This window comes from Sander lucioperca, chromosome 19, assembly GCF_008315115.2.
Source record: "Sander lucioperca isolate FBNREF2018 chromosome 19, SLUC_FBN_1.2, whole genome shotgun sequence".
NCBI classification, from domain to species: Eukaryota; Metazoa; Chordata; class Actinopteri; order Perciformes; family Percidae; genus Sander; species Sander lucioperca.
In genome coordinates this window covers 3,462,200-3,484,679 of record NC_050191.1, presented here as the reverse complement: position 1 = coordinate 3,484,679, position 22,480 = coordinate 3,462,200, and the positions used below count along the sequence as shown (strand labels likewise).

The window sequence follows — 22,480 nt, the reverse complement described above, 5'->3', positions numbered from 1 at the left end:
TGTGAAGTTGAAGTGACCGTTTCGAGAGGTTGTAATCACTGAGTTGTGGTTGTGATGGAAAATGAACCAGAGTAAAAAAAAAGTATACGAGTAAATGTTGCATTATAAGTTTGCAGCTGTCATTGTGTTCATGTAAATATCAATCTACACATTTGTGAATATTTTTTCTGTAACTTCACATTCAGAATACAAGTGCAAATTTCAACTTACAAGTTCAGATTTTTTTTACAAGCTCTCATGTTTTTTTCTTTGTATGACTTCAAATTCAGATCACATGTGTGTGAATATTTTTTACAAGTGCAAATTAAATTTTTACAAGTGCAAATTTTAACATACAAGTTCAGATTTTTTGTTCTGCAAGTTCTCACATTGTATTCTACAAGCTCTCCCTTTTTGCACCATATTTACCTTCATACTTGTGCTAGCATGCAAGGAAGTGCCTGAAGGATAACAATTAATGCATGAAACATACTGCATAGTTTCCAAACCGGTTTTTGCTGACTTTCTCTAGCACCAGCCAAAGAGAAAAGTGTTCCTCCACATCACAGAAGTGCTTTTTATTTCACACCATTCAGGATGCCGATGTGCCGCCTGCTGTGCAGCTTCTTCTTGGCCCTTATAATACTGAGCAGCATCCCGGCTAGTGTGGATGGATGTGATTATGCTCAGTCCATTTGCGGTGCCCAAGCTCCTGGTGATGTTGTGATTGGTATGATGTTACCATGTCATCGTAAAGTGTTTCTTCAAGAACGGATTAGACCTGAAAGCTTCCAGTGCTCTGAGTGAGTATAAGAACAGACATACTGTATTGGCTACATTAGATGGTATTCATATATGTGTCAGGAAGAATACCTTTTAGTTTTAGTATGTCGATTGTAGTGTTATTAGTTCTCGCAAGAAAAAATATTATATCCCTTCGAATTTATTTTTTCTGACCTTTTTTCCTCCAACATTTTCTGTTCTTATTTATTAAAGGACAATTCTGGCGCAAAACGAACCTAGGGGTTAATAACAGATGTGTACCCACTCAATCGCTCTCTGGGACATGTTTTCATGCTAATCGAATGTGTTTGTAGCTTGAAACAAGCTAGCGCGGACCGCTGATTAGCTTACAACGCTAGTATTCGGGGCACAGGGAAAGTAAAAACAAATCGTCATTTATACCACTAAAAAGGCTCAAAATATCACCAAACTTCAACGCTAGCATAATGAGGGTCCCTAAATGTTAACCGAAGCATTGAGAACTTTGTAAGTGTACAGACAGTTTATTGAACGAAGAGCTGCGGGAGGTCCGGTGAAAGGGCTATGAGAGAGAGAGAGCTATCGGTAGTCAATGCCGCAACACAGCTTCGTACTTTGGGAAAATGGTGGTGTACCTGCGGACATTGTGAAGCTATGGCCACCGAACAGGAGTGTCTGTGTTGCACGGAGTGGGACCTGTTGCGTCGCGACACCCAAGAGTGTTTTGTACAGTCTGAAGATTTCCCCTCTCTGATAAACAGGGCTGTACTTGAAACTTTTTTTTCCCGAAAATAAATTGGAGACGGCGACCCAGACCGGAGGGACCAGATGGACAGTTATCCACTGGGTAAGTAGGGACGGAGGGGACGTGTCCCCTCCAATATTGGAGACAGTCGCATCTGTCCCACCCAAAAATTATACCGCGGAGGAGAAAAATATTTGATTTTGAAATCTTTAACTTGCATGCTTTTATTTTGAAAGCGCAACACAGCGTCTTGTCACCGGCCCGCCCCCTCAACGGCTCAGACTGTTTGGGAAGCAGGGGTCTGAAGCTGGTGAGGTCGTCAGAAGTTAAGATGAAAAGACAGCAGCAGCTCAGTTTAAGTGATTTCTTTCTCATTTCCTGTAGGTCTCATCTGCGTTTTTTCCTGCATCCACTGTGTGCGTTTGTGTGTGTGCGTGCGTGTGTTTGTGTGTCTGTGTTTGTTTGTGCGCGTCAGTCACGGGGGAAACGGAGCAACAGCCCCGCCCGCTGCAGAGAGCCGACAATTTGAAACAGCAGCGCTGACTTTAGAGTATAAAATCGTTCCAGCGTACATTGATGTTAAAATGTCTAATGTCTTTCGCTGTACGTTTTGTTGGTAAATGTTAGATGTTCGAGTCACATACACGTCTCGTCTTCATATCAGAAACTAGGAAATTAATTTTACCCGTTCTCACTTCCGCTTGGTCAGTGGCTGCACGTGGGATGCTGGGATTGTGTGAGTAATGAAAATGCGATAGGGGGCCCCGGCTGTCAATCAATGTCTTCCAGTGATGCGGGCCCCTGATTGGACCAGGCCCGTAAGCAACCGTGTACCCTGCTTACCGATAGTTACAAGTCTGAATCACTCAATTCTCATTGACTACCCGCCAATGTGGCAGGTAGATTGACAGTTTCACCCGCCAATCACAAAAGTTACCCGCATTTGGTGGGTGGGCGGGTGCCAATTTCATGCCCTGCCCACATCTAGAAAGGAGTTAGTCTGTCTGTGTGCTTTTCGCTTGTTCATGACATTCCCATCAGTATTCTTCTATACCTTATTCATCTCCACTGCTTTCATATTAGAGATCAGATGAAGTTCAGCTGGAAACTAAGGGCGTTTTCACACATGAAAGGCCGAACCAAGGTCCGGACCAAGGTTCATGTTTTTGTTACATTGTATACATTTGATCCGGTAAGTTTTGGTTTCACACTGCAGTTATGCAAGCGCACTAAAGATCTATACGTGACAAAACTACGTCCTGCCGTCATCACATACGTGAGCTGCGTCTCCAGATACTTATAATTGATTGGTTTGTAGACAGGCTTCCCCGTCCTCTCGTATCCTCTCTCTGTGTCGGAGTTTTTTCAGCTGACTGCTGCTCTACCCTACTGCCGCGGCTCTTTTTGTTTTGTTGTGATGTTGAGAAGCAAGACACTGGAACTTTCTGGAGAATTTATTCAGAGACAAACGGAAACCTACACTGTACATTTACTACCACTTAACAAATAAACTGCTGATGTATTCTCTGCTCTGATAGCCGACAGCTGTCTGCTCTGAGCGCATTCACCGTCACTCTCACTCTCTTATGTAGCCTACACACTAAGCACCAAGCTATTCCTTAAAGGAGCTATTCCCCGGTCTTGTAACACAAGGAGAGCCTGCCAGAGCTTCTTCTATTTGGTCCGAAAGTCCGAACCATCCAAAAAATGCTTTCACACTGTAAACGAACTGGACCATGGTTCAGTTTGGTCCGGACCGAGACCACCTCTTTTGGTCGGACCAAAATTTGGTCTTTTGATCCGGACCATGGTCCGGGGGAGGTTTCACACCTCTAATTTTGGTTCGGATCAAACTGAAAAGTCCAAAAGTCCGGACCAAATGAGGTATGTGTGAAAACGCCCTAACAGTGGTGAGGGTGATGCAGGGAGAGCCAGCACTGCAGAGTTGCAGGTAGGTGTTAGGTGTTATATGAAGGGTGAGGTGATTTTAGTTTGTTGAACATGATAAGAAGTGAACACAGTTTAACTTAAACAATAATATAACAAACATGATTTTAATATTGCACTAGCTTTCCCATCAGTATTTTTCTATACCTTATTCATCTCCACTGCTTTCATATTAGAGATCAGATGAAGTTCAGCTGGAAACTAACAGTGGTGACACTGGTGAGGGTGATGCAGGGAGAGCCAGCACTGCAGAGCTGCAGGTAGGTGTTATATGAAGGCTGAGGTGATTTTAGTTTGTTGAACATGATGAGAAGTGAACACGGTTTAACTTATCCCTTGTGTTGGCTTCCCTTCAACCTTGAAAAAAACACTTTTTTTTCTGACATTTGTGACGCCTTTTTTTCACAATTTGTTTTTGCTTTTTCCAATGTTTTAAATTTTTAAATTTTTCTTCTACACATTTTTAGCGCTTATTTCTACGTCCAATATTTTTTGATATAAAACAAAAATTTAAAACGGGCCAATGTGACCCGAAGTCAACACAAGGGTTTTAAACAATGATATAACAAACATGATTTTAATATTGCACTAGCTTTCCCATCCGTATTTTTCTATACCTTATCCATCTCCACTGCTTTCATATTAGAGATCAGATGAAGTTCAGCTGGAAACTAACAGTGGTGAGGGTAATGCAGGGAGAGCCAGCACTGCAGAGCTGCAGGTAGGTGTTATATGAAGGGTGAGGTGATTTTAGTTTGTTGATCATGAGAGGAAGGTTTGAACATGATAAGAAGTGAACACGGTTTAACTTAAACAATAATATAACAAACATGATTTTAATATTGCACTAGCTTTCCCATCAGTATTTTTCTATACCTTATTCACTTATTAAAGGGTTAAGGTTAGGGTGCTTGTAGTAACTGCAGTCTTGTCGCATTGTGTGACATTGTGACTGTTTTCCTTTTAGGGTGTTCAGAGCAGGGACAGACAGCTGAGAGACACTGAAGTCAGGGGACAGAGGACAGAGTCATATCAGCCACACCCAAAACTAATTGACACTCAAGTTCTGTCTAACAGAACTCTCTCCTTTCAAGAGCAGTGGTACAAGAACTTTCCCTGGCTCCATTATGATGCAGTGCAGAAGGGGGTTTTGTGTTTTTATTGCATGAGAATTTACCAGGGCAAACTCACACCATTTGCTGTAAAATCAGAGCCCGCCTTTATCACTTCTGGATTCAAAAATTGGAGAAAAGCTATTGAAAAATTTAAAGCACATGAAAGTAGTCGTACACACCGTCATGCTGTCTCTGTGACTGCACAAGAAAATTGTCCTGTAAATGCACAGTTGTCCAGTGCTTTGGCGAATCAACAAGCAGACAACAGGCAGGGGAAAATTGTCAGTTCCATCAAATATTTGGCACGACAGGGACAGGCCTTGAGAGGACATGAGGATGAAAACAGTAATTTTTATCAACTCTTGAAAGACAAGGCAGAGGATGATGTCATTTTAGCCAAGTGGTTGCAGAGGTCCCAGAAAGACTACATCAGTCCACAGATCCAGAATGAAATTCTGTCTAAAATGAGCAACAACATTGTTAGTGGAATAGCTGCTACAATCAGAGATCTACCAGTTCTTCAGTATGCACTTATTATGGATGGAACACAAGACATTTCCGGGCAAGAACAAGAAAGTATTTGCCTGCGTTATGTTGACAATGACCTGAAGCCCCATGAAGAGTTTATTGGTTTGTATTCTGTTTCTGATACAACAGGAAAAAGCCTTGCTGGAGTAGTTAAAGATGTTCTGCTGAGATTAAACTTACCAAGGCAAGGTTTACGAGGTCAAACTTATGACGGGGCAGCTAATATGGCTGGGAAGCATGCTGGTGCACAGGCACTGATAAAACAAGAGCAACCACACTAGCACTTTACGTTCACTGTGGGGCCCACTGTACTAATTTAATCACACAGAAAGCTTGCTTAGCCTCTGTTCTGATCAGAGACTCATTGGATTGGGTCAACCAGCTTGGAGTCCTTTTGTCTCATTCAGGGAAGTTTAAGGCAATCCATGCAGTAATAGCACATGCAGAGAATCCATCATGCACTGCAATAAAACCCGTGTCCCACGAGATGGTCAGTACGGGGCAAAGCCATCAGAGCTGTTTTGTCACAGTATGGGTCAGTGCTGGCTAGCTTGCAGGTGATGGCTTGTGGTGCCTCAAATACTGCATCTACTGCTAATGGCCTGCTAGGGCAGTTTAGGAAAGGCAAAACAGTTTTGGGTCTCATCCTTGCCTCACCAGTGATTTGTGAGCTTGAATGCCTGAACATCTCTTTTCAGAAGAGAACTGAAACCATTGCTGGCATGAGGGCTGCTGTCAAAGTTGTTAGGACCTCACTCAAGGCCAAAAGAGATGAGGCAAGTTTCAAAACTCTGTTTGAAGAGGCGATGGCTGTGGTTCAGTCTTTAGGTGTTAAGTCCATTACCATTCCACAGACCAGACCACTCCCAAAACGCTTCATTGAAGGAGCTGAGGCACATCAGCCTAAAAGTGCCAAGGACCACTACAGAGGGGAATTCTTTAAAGTCCTGGATATTGTAGATGCCCAGCTCAGTGAGCTATTTAACCAGGATGACTTGCTGACTTTGCAAAAGTTGGAAGAGACACTTCTGAGTGGAGAGATTGATGCTTCAGTCATTGAGAAATACCCAGAGTTCAACAGAGAGTCACTTTCAGTGCAGCTTTCTATGTTTCGCCTGAACTACTCATTTAGCAACAGTGCAGAGGCTGCAGGGATCATTCGTGGATTGCCTGTAGAGGTACGTAGACTATTTGGGCAAGTGGAAAACCTGGTCAGGTTGCTTTTGGTAGTCCCTGTGTCATCCTCTGAGGCAGAGAGAAGTTTTAGTGTCCTCCGCAGGCTCAAAACTTGGCTCCGTTCCACAATGACTCAAAACAGACTTAACCATGTTGCTGTTTGTCATGTCCATCAGGATAAACTTGACTTACTGGACAAGAAGTCAATTTGCAAGCAATTTGTGGCTGCAAATGACAGGAGGAAAAAACATTTTGGCTCTTTTGCCTAGGCCAGTGTTTTTCAACCTTTTGTGTGCCACGGCACATGTTTGACACTGGAAAAATCACAGCACGCAAATTATTGAATGCAGGACTGTACAGTGCTATCCAACTTTTATTTGTAACAGAAAACTACAGAGGAATTGATATTTATCAGTTCATTACATCCATTCTAATGTCTTTTTCGTTTACCTTTACCTTCACACACCAGTTAATTAGTGGAAATGTGGAAGGATATCACACTCGAGATTAAAAACAAGTTGGTTTATATGTTAAAATTCTTGATGCTGTTTTTGTCTTTCACCTTAACCTTTGCATGTATCTGTGTCTGTTCATTGAGGCATAAGATACAACTAAGAAAAGAAAATGTATTCAGCAAATTTGAATTCAAATGTTAATCAATATGTTATTTATTAATCTACAAAACTGGATGATTAGGCCTGCAATTAAATAATTGATTTGTCAGTTAATTACTGCCATTCAAAATGTGTTTTCTTTTATCTTTACAAATGTATCTTTTTAGTAGAATACAGTATGTTGGTGAATGTTTTGCAGTGTAGTTAATTTATGACATATTTCTGTTCAAACCGTAACGGATCTGTCAGGTTTCCGATATGTGTCCCCCCCAATGTTAAACTCATTCCTACGCCCGTGACTAGACAAGTTATGTTTTACATCTGTGCAATTATTTCAGATATATTGAGCAAATTGCTTTTGCTAGTTTGCTAGTTTGCATCGACAGCTGTAAGTCATGACTGGTTTTCAAGGCGGCGGCGGCATGTAAACATGAACGCTACTGTCTAATCTATCTTTTCAATAAACTGTCTGTGCACTTACAAAGTTCTCAATGCTTCGGTTAACATTTAGGTACCCTCATTATGCTACCATTGAAGTTTGGTAATATTTTGAGCCTTTTTAGTGGTACAAAATAGCGATTTGTTTTTACTTTCCATGTGCCCCGAATACTAGCGTTAGAAGTCCGCGCTAGCTTGTTTCAAGCTACAAACACATTCGATTAGCATGAAAACATGTCCCAGAGAACGATCGAGTGGGTACACATTTGTTATTAACCCCTAGGTTCATTTTGCGCTGGAATTGTCCTTTAAGTCATATACATAATAGTATGTGTATATAAATTAAAGAAACACAAGGGGAAAATATATGTGTATATGTATAACTTAATGATGTATATTTCTCACAAGTTTTATAATTTTTTTGTATTTTGAGAGGGGAGGGTTTAATAAGTTCCAAGTTCAATCTACATATTTTCAGTCATTGCTGTTATCTCCTTTGGACTTGTTACCCTATTCGGTAACACTTACAATCATAATAACTACATTAGTTAAGTATCTACTTAATTCATCATTTATAAAGCATTCTTCTTACAATAAACAAATTAGTATGTGAAACAAACACAGCTATAAATGATTTGTTCTTGATTAATAAGCTCACCTATAATGTGTTACATTATTGTATTTTCATACTTGATGGATTTACAATTTCTAAATTAAGTATTATATGAATTACAAACCATTTATTTGGGCATTGTATGGGCTGAAATATGTGCCACCAGAAACTGAATTTGAATGATTTATATTTGAATTTGAATGGCTAAACTTGACAAATTGCATTGAAAAACTGAATTTGAATCACATAATTTGAAATTGTATTGTTTAATTTGAATCATTGCATTGAAAAACTGAATCTGAATAGTATAATTTGAAATTGAATTTATTTGTTTGGAACTGAAGTCCAATCAAATTTGATCCTCACTGAAAATTCAACTCTCTATATATCTTCACATTCAGTTCTCACAATTCAGATTCAGTTCACCAAATTCAATTTCAAGTTACTGTGACAGACATCCGGGTAGTTGGAGGATGAAGGAAGAGCAATTGAGCGCAGATCGATAGATAGAGTTCAGTGGCGAAAATACACAGTACGTTTTGGAGTATAGTACCTGCCATGAAACGAGGAAGAAGTGCTTGCCTTGCCTTGACCCAGAGACTCATAGATATATATACTGACTAGATGTCGCCTTGGCTACTGCTGTTCATTGGAACGAATATGTCAATAGAGCCACTATCTTGGCATGGGGAAGCCACTCCTCTACATTGGCGCTGATGTCAATGTAGGCAAGGGTCTAACGGAAATAAAATCACCATAAATCTTCAAAATCTCATGCGATTTTCTAGTTTTTTTGGTTTGTTCCAAAAGTCAGACTTAATAGGTTAACAGGTTTAATAGTCACATTCTTCCACTTAAGTAAACTTAAAGTGAAATATCGCTACTTACCTTAGCCTAGCCTACTGCATGCAAAATGGCTACAATGGTGTGACTATCCATATTTGAAAATACATGTTAATTAATTTAAACATTTGAATGGTATTGGTTTACTTTGTACATCAGCAAGCCTGCAATGCCATGTGATGTAAGAGCCAGTCTGTTGCGAGGAGTGAGGAATAGTGGACCCAAACGCAGAGTGAGAGGCAGGCAGGCAGGAGCAAGGTTTGAGCTCGAGGATTTATTGAGAGAACAAAAAACGGCAGCACGGGGGCTGGAAAAACCACAGGAAAAGAATCACACGGAAAAACTCACAAAAGAACGCAGGGAAGGACATGAACACACACAGGGTGGCAGGGCACGGGCACAGACACAGACAGACACAAAACGATCTGACAAGAGACAAAGGGAACACAGAGTTAACCTCTGTGTTCTGTGTATTTAACATACATGAGGTAATGAACAAATGAGGGACAGGTGATACAACAGGTGAAACACATCAGGGCGGGGCAGGACAATCAACAAAGGCGGGAACACAAAAAGTAAAACTAGACATGACAAGACAGAAAACAGACTATCAAAATAAAACAGGAAACAGAAATACACAGAGAACACAACAGTCAAAACAGGGTAAAAAGAAACTACACAATGAACAGGGAAATACGTAAATACAAATATACACAACAGAAATATACAAAACAAGATACATACAGAAATCAATAATACAGGTAACAGAAATAGAACAAAATACAAAGTAAAATACTGAAACCTAACAGAAATGTCCAAAACCACAACACTGTCCCCTGAGTTTATACAAGATGTTTCCACATTAAAACACAAAATAGTGCATTATTATTTGAGTCTATTTTTTTCAACTCTAATCTGATCGTTTGTCTCCTTCCTTAGAGCATTTATATAAATATTAAAGTTAGTTTTGTTCGTGATTTAAAAGTGTAGCTTTATAATAATGTGCAGTAACAAACAAAACAAAGAGACTAATTAATGTGTTAATACAAAGAATATGTATTATAATCAGTTCACAGATCTGAGTCCAAACGGAAACTTCACCCTTCTGAACTAAGAGTTTCTGCTTCAAAGTGAAATTTAAACAGACATGTCCAGGCTCACTCCTCCACTATTTATTCATTTATTTCTGCATGTATTTATTTATTTAACGAGACTTAAAGTCATGTTTCGTCATCCACAGTCCGAGTCCCACAAGACTCCCTTTAGGAAACCTGTGATTTAGGCTGTGACAGTCTGCTCCGCTCAGTCCTGGTTCTGGTTCTCCCAGGCTTCCCTTCCTTCCAGCGGGCCCAGCAGTACAGCCTGGGCCTCCAGCAGCGTGGTGTCGGTTTTGGCTTCAAGGAAGCGGGCAGTGAGCTCAGATCCTGCAGCCGCAGACGGACTCTGCTGCCCCGCTATAGTTTCTCTCCGTCCGCCGGCCGCAACGCAGTGGACCTTCCTGCCGAAATATACGTACAGGTCGTCCTGGACTACGTGGAAGATTCTCCCGATCACCACTCTGTCTTTGTAACGCCCTGCAGTACCCTGCTATGGCATGAACTACTACGACTACCATTTGTAGTCACTGTTCCATTATCTTTATTGTGACTATTATTGCCACTGTTCATCACACCCCCAACCGGCACCGTCAGACACCGCCTACCAAGAGCCTGGGTCTGCCGAGGTTTCTTCCTAAAAGGGAGTTTTTCCTTGCCACTGTCGCACTATATGCTTGCTCTTGGGGGAATTACTGGAATTGTTGGGGCTTTGTAAACTATAGAGTGTGGTCTAGGCCTACTCTATCCGTAAAGTGTCTCGAGATAACTCCTGTTATGATTTGATACTATAAATAAAATTGAATTGAATTGAATTGGCTGGATCCGCGGGGACCGGCGCAGCAGCGAGGCAAAGCTGTGTTCCCGCCCGGGGGAAGAGACTCTGCCGCCGGCCACGGAACTCTCCGCCTCCCGCCGCCGCTCAGATTGCAGGTCGAAGTCGGTCCCTTGCTGCTTTTTTTTCTTCATTACTTTCGTTCGAACATCCATAAGCAGCACAACAGTCTGGCATCTTTAGTGCTGATGATCCTGCGCCACTGAACTCTATCAATCTGCGGTCACTTGCTCTTCCTTCATCCTCCAACTACCCCAAGACTGTATGGCTGCAGCCTGGAGCGTCCCCTGTCAAGCCGTCCCGTCTCATGCCGTCCCGCCTGGTGCCGTCCCCGAGCTTCTACTTTTCAAAATAAAAGCTGGCGTCTGGAATAAATTACTTTACTACTTTAATACTTTTTTTTTTTTAAAGACACTGAGTGTACCTTAAGGAAAATCACAGAAAGAAATGTACGTTAACATCAGGGACACAACAATAACATCCAGAAATCAGCAAACTATATGTATGGCTAAAATTGTTACTTTAACAGTTTAAACGTTTTTCAATTGATTGCAACAAACGTGCCATAGGCGTTGATTTCGGTGTGGGGACAGTGGGGACGCGTACCTACCAGATTTCGTCATGAGTCATTTTGTACCCACCACTTTTTTTTGAAAACCTCTAGCTCAATTTTGTTACAAAAAAAAGTCCATAACACATATAATTCTTGAGCGGCAGATGCCAAAAAATCCAGAGCAATCTCTATCCCCACAGGGCAGGCACACACAGGCACACACACACACACACACACACACACACACACACACACACACACACACACACACACACACACACACACACACACACACACTCTGCTGCTGCGCTGGCTGCAAGCATCTCTGTTCACTACACTGCCTGTCGGGACATTCTGCTTAACGTGAAAAAGCTTAACGTGGTTTAATGTACCTAAACAACGATCAATCATCACCAAATTTCTCATGGCCATATCTCTTAAGCCTGTCAAAAGAACTAAACCGAAATCCAACGATTAAGTTCTCACATTAACATTTTCTTCTTCATTGGCGCCTATGGCGAGGAAAAAAGCTTGTACCTAAACAATGATCAATGATTACCAAATGTCTCTCTCATATTGCTCCTCATAACCACTGAAAACTGTCAAAAAATCTAACCAAAAATGTGGTGATGATTGATCGTTGTTTAGGTACATTAAACCACGTTAAGCTTTTTCACATTATGACTTATAAAGCCCATGAGAACCGTGGGGAGTCAACCCACAGCCGCTCCGCTGCCCTGCTAAAAATGTGAAGCAGAAACGCGTCAGATGTCAGATAACGTCCATAATAATTGCACTTTGGGTTGGATTTTTTTGACAGTTTTCAGTGGTTATGAGGAGCAATATGAGAGAGACATTTGGTAATCATTGATCATTGTTTACGTACATTAAACCACGTTTTTATTCATTAGCTACAGGACAGCGTCTTTCAAACATGACCTGCTCGAAAGAGAAAAAAAAAATTAATGCGTCATTGTACCCTGCACTTCTGGAAATGTACTTCCAAATTTGCGTCTCTGTCACCAACACATTTCAAACCAAACTGACGCCCATGAACTTACCCGTATCTCCATCTGGAAAATAATTCGATTTCGTATTTTTGACCCTCTGAACTTACCGTTGGACACGCCTCGGCATGAGACGGGACGGCATGAGACGGGACGGCTTGACAGGGGACGCTCCAGGCTGCAGCCATACCCGCCTCAACTACCCGGATGTCTGTCACAGTAACTTGAAATTGAATTTGGTGAACTGAATCTGAATTGTGAGAACTGTGTTGTGAAGATATATAGAGACTTACATTTTCAGTGAGGATCAAATTTGATTGGACTTCAGTTCCAAACGAATAAATTCAATTTCAAATTATACTATTCAGATTCAGTTTTTCAATGCAATGATTCAAGTTTAGCAATTCAAATTCAAATATAAATGATTCAAATTCAGTTTCTGGTGTCACATATTTCAGCCCATAGAATTGTCAATGGTTCATAAGATCATTTAGAAAGTCCTACTTTGAAGTTGTAGAAACAGGAAGAACTAAAACTCTGTACTCTCAAACAGAAAAATACTTTGCACATTTATAACATGAGCCAGCTGCGTCAGAGAGGGACGAGTTGGTCAAAAGTTGCAAAGAAACTGCTGCACATGTTTATTTATTTACATAACATACAGTTACAAATTGACCAGCCATGTTCTCCTGAAGGAATATGAGTGTTTGTTATTTTAAATGAATAATTCACAGAGATACGTTTGTATTACATTGTTTGCATCCTGCAATAAAATAGGCATATGTTCTATATCACTTAGTGTTGTGTATACTTCCCTTTTCTGTTTAGAAAATAACTGAGACTTTTGTGAGTGTTGAGGTACTGCTGGCCTTTCAGTCTCATTTGTAAATGTTTTGCGAGGCAAAGATAGGCCTCACTTTAGATGAAGTTGAACAAATACATTAATTAACAACTCGTAACTACCTGAATTGATCATGAATTGCAGTATTAAGTATTTCTAAAACATCTGTTAACACACTTACTAACATTAGTGTATGTCTAAAGCATTATGTAGAAATGTAGAAATAAATATACATCTAAATAGTTTGTTAATCATTTACTTACACTTTCTAAATGATCTTATGAACAATCGACAACTGCTAAATAACTTGATATAATACTTCAATATTGATATAACACTTATTTAAATCATTCATAAAGTATGAAAATACAATCATAAACACATTATAGATGAGCTTATTCATCAAGAATAAAACCTGTATAACTGTGTTTATGAATTACAAACGTAATGTGTATTAATGTAGAAACAATACTTTATAAATGATGAATTAATTATTTAATAATTTTTAACTCATGCTTACATTATTCAGTAGTCTGGGAGCATATTTCTGTTCTCAGTTTTTATTATTTATTTTAACTAAGGAATGAAACAAAGATTACTCAATCAATCAGAAGTAATTCCACAATAAATTAACACTGTACATCTTAAATTAATGATCATGTGCCTTCAACAGAGGCCTTTTTCACAAAGTAGACTTAATGAATAAGGACCACTTTGCTGAGTAGAATCCACAACAGGTCCTTTCCCTTCTATCCATGTTCCAGATTTCAGAGGGTTTGACTTAGCAACGTTATCCATCCAACAGAATAAATATGCTTTGTTTAAGGGTTGGTTTACATAATTATTACCTAATATTTTCTCTCTTCCCAACAGTGGTAGAGCTAGTTTTTGATTTACATATGCAAAAGGGCTTAAGTTAGCATCCTTTCATCCAGTGGTTCTCAAACTTTTCGAGTTGCGACCCCCAAGAATAATGAAGTTGGTGTTCGTAACTTTCGTAATTTAAAATGTTTGTATATATATACACATGATCTAATAAGACATACATAAATAATTAGGCAAAACACATATAGGCTGTTCATCTACTTTATCACATTACATCTGACCACCTCATGTTTTATGTTCTAAGAAGCCAATTATCCACCTTTAAACATGACTGAGCCTCTGACATGGAAGATTGCTGTGAGAGAAGGTGACTTTCACAAGCATGTTTAAGGCTTGACTACAAAATAAAAACCTCAGTAGACAAAACATTTCATTAAAACTTATGTGTGACAAATACTGTATATGTCAAAATCTAACCTTTGTTTAGCTGCTTGGTCTAGGAAGTGATTAGGCAAACTCTGAGTAGCAAACTCAGATTTATATGTATAGTTTTAAAAATCATGCATGGAAATGTACCTAAAAAAATTGTTGCATCGAGATGTATCAATAATCGGTTTACAATCGAATCGTTGGCCTCTGAATTGGAGTCGAATCGTGAGGTGCCAAGAGATTCCCACCCCTAGTTTCTACATGCCTCCCCCTGCAGAGTTTTGAGGGATTTTTTTGTGAATGCTCTGATTAATACATGTAAACAAATAATGCTTTGCTTTAATGACAGTTTAGTTTTAGTTTTAGCACCTAGTCTTGTCCAATGTGCTTCAGGCTCTGAGGACTTGCTGTGATGCGTTTGTGACTTTTTCTCCCCCCCCCTGACCCCGCCATCAGACCACTTTCCGTGTTCCAGGGCCTCCTGATTTACAAATGAAGCTCTGAATATACCACATGGAATATACCAAACTCACACTGTAATGTAAAAACCATTCCCCAGTCTAGAATATGTTTTTTTCTTTTCTCCCCAACTATCTGGAGACCCCCAGACATTTTCTTGCAATCCCCTTTGGGGTCCCTACCACCAGGTTGAGAACCACTGTTTTAATCAATCAAGCTTAAAGTCCCAATGAAACGGAAGTTGGAGCGTCCTTAGCTTCTATGCTGTGATGTTTTTCCTGGGCCAAGTCCCTCCCCTTCCGGTGGACCACCATGGGACCTTATTTTGGAAAAAATATGTACTGTAGTGAATGCGAGCGCAATCATATTTTGATCCTGTTTGAATTGAGCCATGAATTATACCTGATTTAACTAAATTTAAAATATAATTTGCAAGTCAAGAAAGTCTCAGTTTGTCATAAAACTGTTGAAGTATCATACTGAAGTGAGGAGTCTTTCTAACATTTTCACAAAGTCGCATGGGTGAGATCTTGCTAAAGCTACGATGCCTGTGTGTTTCGTACTGGGATGTAACGTTACTCAAACAAGCAACAGATCTTGTTTGTTCTTTTGCTTCCCAGTTGATGAATATAGACACTGGATAAAACATATCAGGTAAGATACCGATACCGAACATAGCTAAGCTAGCTAGCTAGCGAGCAAGCCGAGAATCAAGCAAGATAATTCATTGCTCAATTCAAATGGGATAAAAAAAAAGTTCACTGCTCTATGTTCACTACCATACATATTTTTTCTGAAATAAGGTTCCATGGGGTCCACCGGAAGGGGAGGAACTTCGCCTCTCTATAATCTGGGAGCTATTGAGGACTGTTGGCAATGGCTCCACACATATTTCCCCATACCTGCTGTTGCTGTTAGATCAGGAGGACGATGAAAGCTGAATGGGAAACTTTGTATATTTATATAACATATAATATATATAATTTTATATATAATATTAATATAATATATTGTTAAATAGGTGCACAATATGACCAGAGATGTTATCTAAAAGAGTTAAAAAGGCATTTTTGATTACATAGACTTTAAAGTACAATCTACCTCACTGTCATTTTTTTCCGGTTATATGCAACGTAGGCATTTTGTAAGGGAAGACATCCCCCACTTTGAGTCCTTATGTGAGAGATACACTCTTTTGGATTTGTTCTCTCTTTCATCGGAGAGTAGGAAGCTTATCACCAAATTTGTGAATTACTTCTCCAAATAATCTGTGTCTGTCAACTGGGAAAAGGTAAATCATTGCCGTGTTTCCTGATAAAATGTGGGGAACTGCACTTTCCAGTATTCATAGTTCAATTTTAAAGTGATTCACCAGTGTCAATATTGTAAGGTTGTGTTACTCAAATACCGTTACCCTTCCGTGTTTCCAATGTGTGACAAATGTAAATCAAATGAAAATGACCTAGGCCTACTTGTATCCCTCCCCAGTGTGTGTGTGTGTGTGTGTGTGTGTGTGTGTGTGTGCGCGTGTGTCAGCACATGCGTGTGTGTCAGCACGTGTGTATGTTTAAGACTTCCTCTATGAAGTGAAACACCTTTATCCAAAATGTCTGTAAAGATTTACATGTGTACCAAAACTGTAAAATGTTTGCCTTTTTGCCACAGTTCCTCTAGCAAAGATTATTTATTGTTTTTCAACACTCTCCACTTTCAGTTTTGATCTGGTGTCGTTTATGAGATCCTTGGCTATAATCCACGAAATTGATGAGATAAATGCAGCTGGCTTCCTCCCAGGAGTGCGTCTTGGATATCTGATGTGTGACACGTGCTCCTTTGCAAGCAAGGCGTTGGGGAATGTGGAGCACATGCTCGAAGACAACAAGACTTTAAATGTGAAGTGCAACTACACTGACTTCAGGCCCAAAGTCAAGATTATTTTAGGAGCTTCAAACTCTGATGTGTCCATCGCTTTGGCTAGCCTGCTAAATGTGTACATGGTCCCTCTAGTAAGTCACAAATACTGTCTGATCAGAAAATACTTTGTGCTAAGATAGGTTTAGCACATCCTGAAACATCTTGAGACTGCATTGGTATGATTTGCATAATTCCTGGTAAAACCTCAAACAAGCATACTTAAATTATAAGTTTGTAATATTTGTAGCAGTCAAATACTTATAGTACTTACTATAGTACTCTAGTACTTACCAAATATTGAAATATTACTAATCCTATTAAGATTTAAAGATGTACTACTAACTTTTGTAGTTTAAATTCAAAACAGTGTGCTGGCTGGATACCTTGGGATTTGAGGTGACTTTTGGGTGCACTAACAAGTGTAATTTACTTACAAGCTTTCACTTTATATTTACGTTTATTTTTTGTGCATTAAAAAGTATTTTTGTATGATTTTATCTCATCAGCTGAGCAGCACATCATCTGCAGCCAAACTGAGTGATAAGTTACGCTTCCCATCTTTCATACGCACTGTTCCGAGTGACAAGCATCAGACCAAAGCAGTGGCCAAAATGATGAAGCACTATGACTGGAACTGGGTCGGGGTTGTGTATGGGGATGATGAATACGGGAAAGCAGCTTTCCAGAGTTTCCTCACGGATGCTGAGGCAAATAATGTGTGCTTGGCCTACCAGGAGGTTTTGCCTTATTACCTTGATAATTTACAGACCATGCAACGTATTGAGCAAGTCGCCGCGCAGATCCGCTCCTCTAATGCCCAGGTGGTACTGCTAATCCTTAAATTAGATCTGGTGCAGGGCCTTTTTAAGGAAATGATCAGGACCAACACATCAAGGATTTGGATTGCCAGTGATGCCTGGTCCAGGAGCATTTCCATTGCCCGAATGGATAGCATCAACAAGGTTGGGGACATCTTGGGCTTCACGTTTCTTTCAGGCAAGAGTGATTCATTTGAAAAATATCTCAAGAATCTGACAGCAACCCCAGGAGGATACAACTACTTCATTGAAGAATACAAGAACCTGAGATTCAACTGCACCTCAGAATGTGACTCCAAAACACCTCCATCCTATTGTTCCATACCTGATCTCAGGAAAATTCAATCTGGCAATGCATGCAATTTCACGGATCCCCAAGAGCAAAATGATGACTATCTTGTAAATGCTCTGGATACAAGTCAAGCCTTCCTTCACAAAGTAGCTGTGCAGGCTGTAGCAAATGCCCTCAAAAAGCTACTGAAGTGCAACAGTTCATTATGCTTAGGAGAAATAAACTTCCCACCATGGAAGGTGAGAATGTATATAATCTTCAGATGAGAACATATTGAAATTTGAAAGTGTAGCTTCCTTATAATTTAAGAATTATGACGTATTGTGTGTTTATATCCCTTAGAATTCATATTAATAACAGTTACAGTGACTAATCTCTGTAAAATGACGATTTAATTTGGCATACCACCCTTTGCTTTGCAGCTTCTTGAAGAACTGAAGAAAGTTAAATTCGAGTATGACAACCAGACTTTCTTTTTTGATCCAAATGGTGATTTTGGAAATCTTTATGAGCTGATCATGTGGAAAACGGATGGGGAATATAGAAAATTTCAAAGGATTGGGAAGTACAATGTAACTTATGGAAACGTTGAAGTGAAGACAGACATCATCTGGCTTTCAACAGCCAATACCACGGTAAGACAACATCATACTCACAGCATTAACTCATATTGATATGATTTCTGCAACAGTCAGTGTAGTCTGTGTCTATGTGTCCTTATTAGGCAATACAGTACCACGGTCAAGAGAAAAGGTCATGTGGTCACCAAAGGCTTTTAGGGCATCAAACTTCAAACTGCTCGTCAGATCATTAACCAACTCTAAAAAACACCTTCCAGATGTTGGAATCACCATAACTTTCTGAAACAGACAATCCTACAGTTAAGCCCACTTTACGCAGCAATTTCTCACATTGTTGTGGAGGTGGGAAACCAAAACTTGAACATCCCTCGGAAGTTGATTTTATATTCTCTGGTGCTACTTCCGTCACGTTTAAATGTGAACAACTGAGTGCAAACACCTTAATGCCTTTAAGAGGAGACTGCAGAAGTTGGCAATGTTAGACCCATTTGTATGATTAATTGCCTTGGGACTACAAAAACACGTGCAAAGGAGAGAGTTATTGAAGAGAGATCAGGGAGGCAGCAGGATGTAGCCTGGTTATGATATGAGATTTACCGGTGAGCCGGTCTATTTGTGTGGGCTGAATGGGCCGCACTCTGGTCGAAATTTATTTTTTGATCGGCCCATAGAGAGAAGAGAGATCACATGATTGGCCCATTTGTGTGTCTATCATGTGAACGCTGGCCATTCATATCCTTGGTCTTTGACTGACCAGCCTGCAGAGAGGAGAGAGATCCCATGATTGGCCCACTGGTTTGTCCTCATCTGAACATTGGCCAATCACATCCTACTATGGCCCACTTCCATCCTAGCGTAGAGAGACAGCACATTTAAGTCCCGCCCCCACCGGCAGCGAAATAACTCCGCAAAGTGCCGGTAGCTAGTTAAAAACTTGAGATTTAAGCATGTCAAACGATTATTTTGGCAGCCTTTTTTACTTTTTGAGTGAGTACATTATCATACTTATCTTACCACTCAGCTAAGTGACAGTATTAGGGGCTGGTATGCAGGGTTCAAAATTAACTTTTTGTCCACCAGCCAAATACTAGTGAATGTTAAAATTTTACTTATTTTGGGCTTGTGAGTCAAGCAAATTTACCAGCCAATTACATATTTTACCAGCATTTGGCTGATGAATAGTGCTAATGTTGAACCCTGATGTATGTACATGTGTTGAAGGGGAGTGCAAAGACTGTTAGTGTCCGGCTGAGTGTGGTGGGCTGGTCTAGTTCTCAAAAGTCCAGGGCTGATTTTTTTACCCCAGTCCAGCCCTGTATTAGGAGTGTGGCCATTCGGATACAGTTTGGACTTAAGATGTGATGGTATGACACATGGCAGGGCCTATTTTGTTTGATGTATTCTGAACCTTTAAGAAATCATCTGGGGCCTTGTTTATAAATGTGGCATTCGCACAAAAGAAGATGTATGCCGCTCTCTATGCAAGAATTGGGATTTATAAGAAGCAAACTCAACTGGAAAAGAAAATGTATGGTTCTCTACGGACACTCTAACCCAGGCGTAGGCACAGAAACAAGTGAAATGAAGAAACGAGACACAATAAGAGTCAGTTGTGATTTATGAAGGGAATCCGGCGGGTTTATAAATCAGAATATTTCTGTGCGAATGGACTTCCTATGTTTCGTCTGTATGCCATTTTTTACGCAAATCCGCCACATAGTTTTATAAATGATGCCCCTAGTGACCAGGAACATCCTTTAGGTATCTTTAGAAGCTCAAGTCGGCGGTGGTGTGTACGTACAGTTACTGGAAGCAAAATGGGAATCCGACCTTATATTAGGCTGGACCAAAGAATTTGTCATTTGATAAAACGACAAGTATTTATTAATTTTAACAACTACATCTCACGTTTTGTGAGAATGCCTATGGGACACAGGGAAGCTGTAGCTGTTAAATGATAACATAGTCTCTATTTTACAGTAGTAGATACTCATATCTTTGACCATTACCATACACCCCAGTTTTTTTCAGCTTTTTAGAAAGACCAAGTTTAGTGGAACAAAGACTATCCCAAACATGTACAGACAATCTCTCTACAGACTGATTAGTAATGGTTACTTGCATTCTCTTTTGCTCTCTCAGATCCCTCAGTCTAGATGCTCACAGCGCTGTGCCCCTGGCTCAGTAAAAAAGATCTTCAACACATCCTGCTGTTACAGCTGCATCCCATGTGTGGAGGGGACTTATTCAGATGAACCGGGTAAGCGTGATTGAAATACTGATTTTATTTTCAAGTTTTACTTCAAACTGTTGTCAACAGAAAGAAATGCAAACAAATGTTATTTTTTAATTAATTTAAGATTATTATCATCTACAATTTATTAACTATATATACTAGTATAACGTCTTCCTAAATTGCATATCATGTGTGTTAGGATTTTATTTCATATTCATTAGTCTGTTCCTGCCTTGTTGCTTCAGACTGCGTTCTCTCTGTAGCCTGAATGCGTGAGAGTGGGGCTAGCCTCTCTCCCACAATGCAATATGCATTGTACGTGGGAAATTATTATTACACATGCTCAGAGTGTTAGTGTGTTTAATGTAGACAGGGGTGTAGCACAACATTCTGGGCCCTGTAGAAAGGCATTTTCTGAATGTAGATTACACAAATATGATGCCTAGTGGGGCTGACAGCCCATAGCCCCACAACAGCGGCCTTTCATATTTCAGACTTGATTGGCTATCCGTCTGGCGGGTCGCCAACACTTGTCGGCAAGAATAGGGGAGATTGTCTTATCGTTGCTAGCTAACTTTAAAAAAATTAATGAAGTGGATTTCATACTCAAGCACTGAGTTGAACTCTTAACTTGAAGGAGAAACTGGAATTAATATGCCTTGGTGCTCACCAACAACTGAATATTGTCATCACTCAAATTGCTAGTAAAAGTAACCGCGGTTTAATGTGGAGTGGTTAGCATACAAAATAAGTCAAGTTTGCCCTGAGGAAAAACCGCTGTGTCGCCATGCTCTTCATGTGTGCACTTGGCCTTGGTGAGTGAAAGCACATTTTATTATCCTGCCTTTGTGGTGCTGGTCCATGCATTGGTCATGTGGTGTTGGATCGATTGATAGTACGTTAGATGGTGACGAGTGTGTCCATGCTCGTCCATCAAGGTTGTTGTCATACAATGGATCTGTATGGATCTGTAACCCTAAAAAGTTGTCTGTGCGCTTCTTTATGGCCTTCATGGTGTTGAGCTCATAGCGTTACTGTTTGCGTATTGCCCTGTAGGCGCATTTTGTTCTGGTTGTGTCACCTTAAATATTTAGTGGGAATGCTGTTCAGCAGCATTCCAACTATTGTTGTTCCTGTCGGCCATTTTGTTTATTTATTAGTGGGAATGCTGTTCAACAGCATTCCAACTATTGTTGTTCCTGTCGGCCATTTTGTTTATTAGTGGGAATGCTGTTCAACAGCATTCCAACTATTGTTATTCCTGTCGGCCATTTTATTTATTTTTCTTATTAGTGGGAATGCTGTTCAGCAGCATTCCAACTATTGTTATTCTGTTCTTTATTTTTCTTATTAGTGGGAATGCTGTTCAGCAGCATTCCAACTATTGTTATTCTGTTCTTTATTAGTGGGAATGCTGTTCAGCAGCATTCCAACTATTGTTATTCTGTTCTTTATTAGTGGGAATGCTGTTCAGCAGCATTCCAACTATTGTTATTCTGTTCTTTATTAGTGGGAATGCTGTTCAACAGCATTCCAACTATTGTTGTTCCTGTCGGCCATTTTGTTTATTTTTCTTATTAGTGGGAATGCTGTTCAACAGCATTCCAACTATTGTTGTTCCTGTCGGCCATTTTATTTATTAGTGGGAATGCTGTTCAGCAGCATTCCAACTATTGTTATTCTGTTCTTTATTTATTCTTCTTATATCTTATTATTCTTATTCCGTACGTTTTTTGGCTCTCTGTAACTTCGGCATACGTTCAGCTATTAAAACCATTCAACTTTTAAAATGTTCAGCTCTTTCAGCTAATGATGGGACTTCTTCAACTTTTTTTC

At 39.9% G+C, this 22,480-nt stretch overlaps 1 protein-coding gene across 1 annotated transcript in view; it reads left to right on the top strand.

Moving 5' to 3' along the window:
* The first annotated feature begins 522 nt into the window (after positions 1-522).
* LOC116067478 (G-protein coupled receptor family C group 6 member A) overlaps positions 523-22,480 on the top strand; it is a 48,338-nt gene continuing 26,380 nt past the window's right edge. Inside the window, exons 1-5 of the mRNA XM_035995036.1 lie at positions 523-782; positions 16,518-16,809; positions 17,224-18,066; positions 18,250-18,462; positions 20,551-20,668. Of these exons, the coding sequence (XP_035850929.1) occupies positions 577-782; positions 16,518-16,809; positions 17,224-18,066; positions 18,250-18,462; positions 20,551-20,668 (1,672 nt within the window). The 5' untranslated portion in view covers positions 523-576. The remainder of the gene's footprint in view (positions 783-16,517; positions 16,810-17,223; positions 18,067-18,249; positions 18,463-20,550; positions 20,669-22,480) is intronic.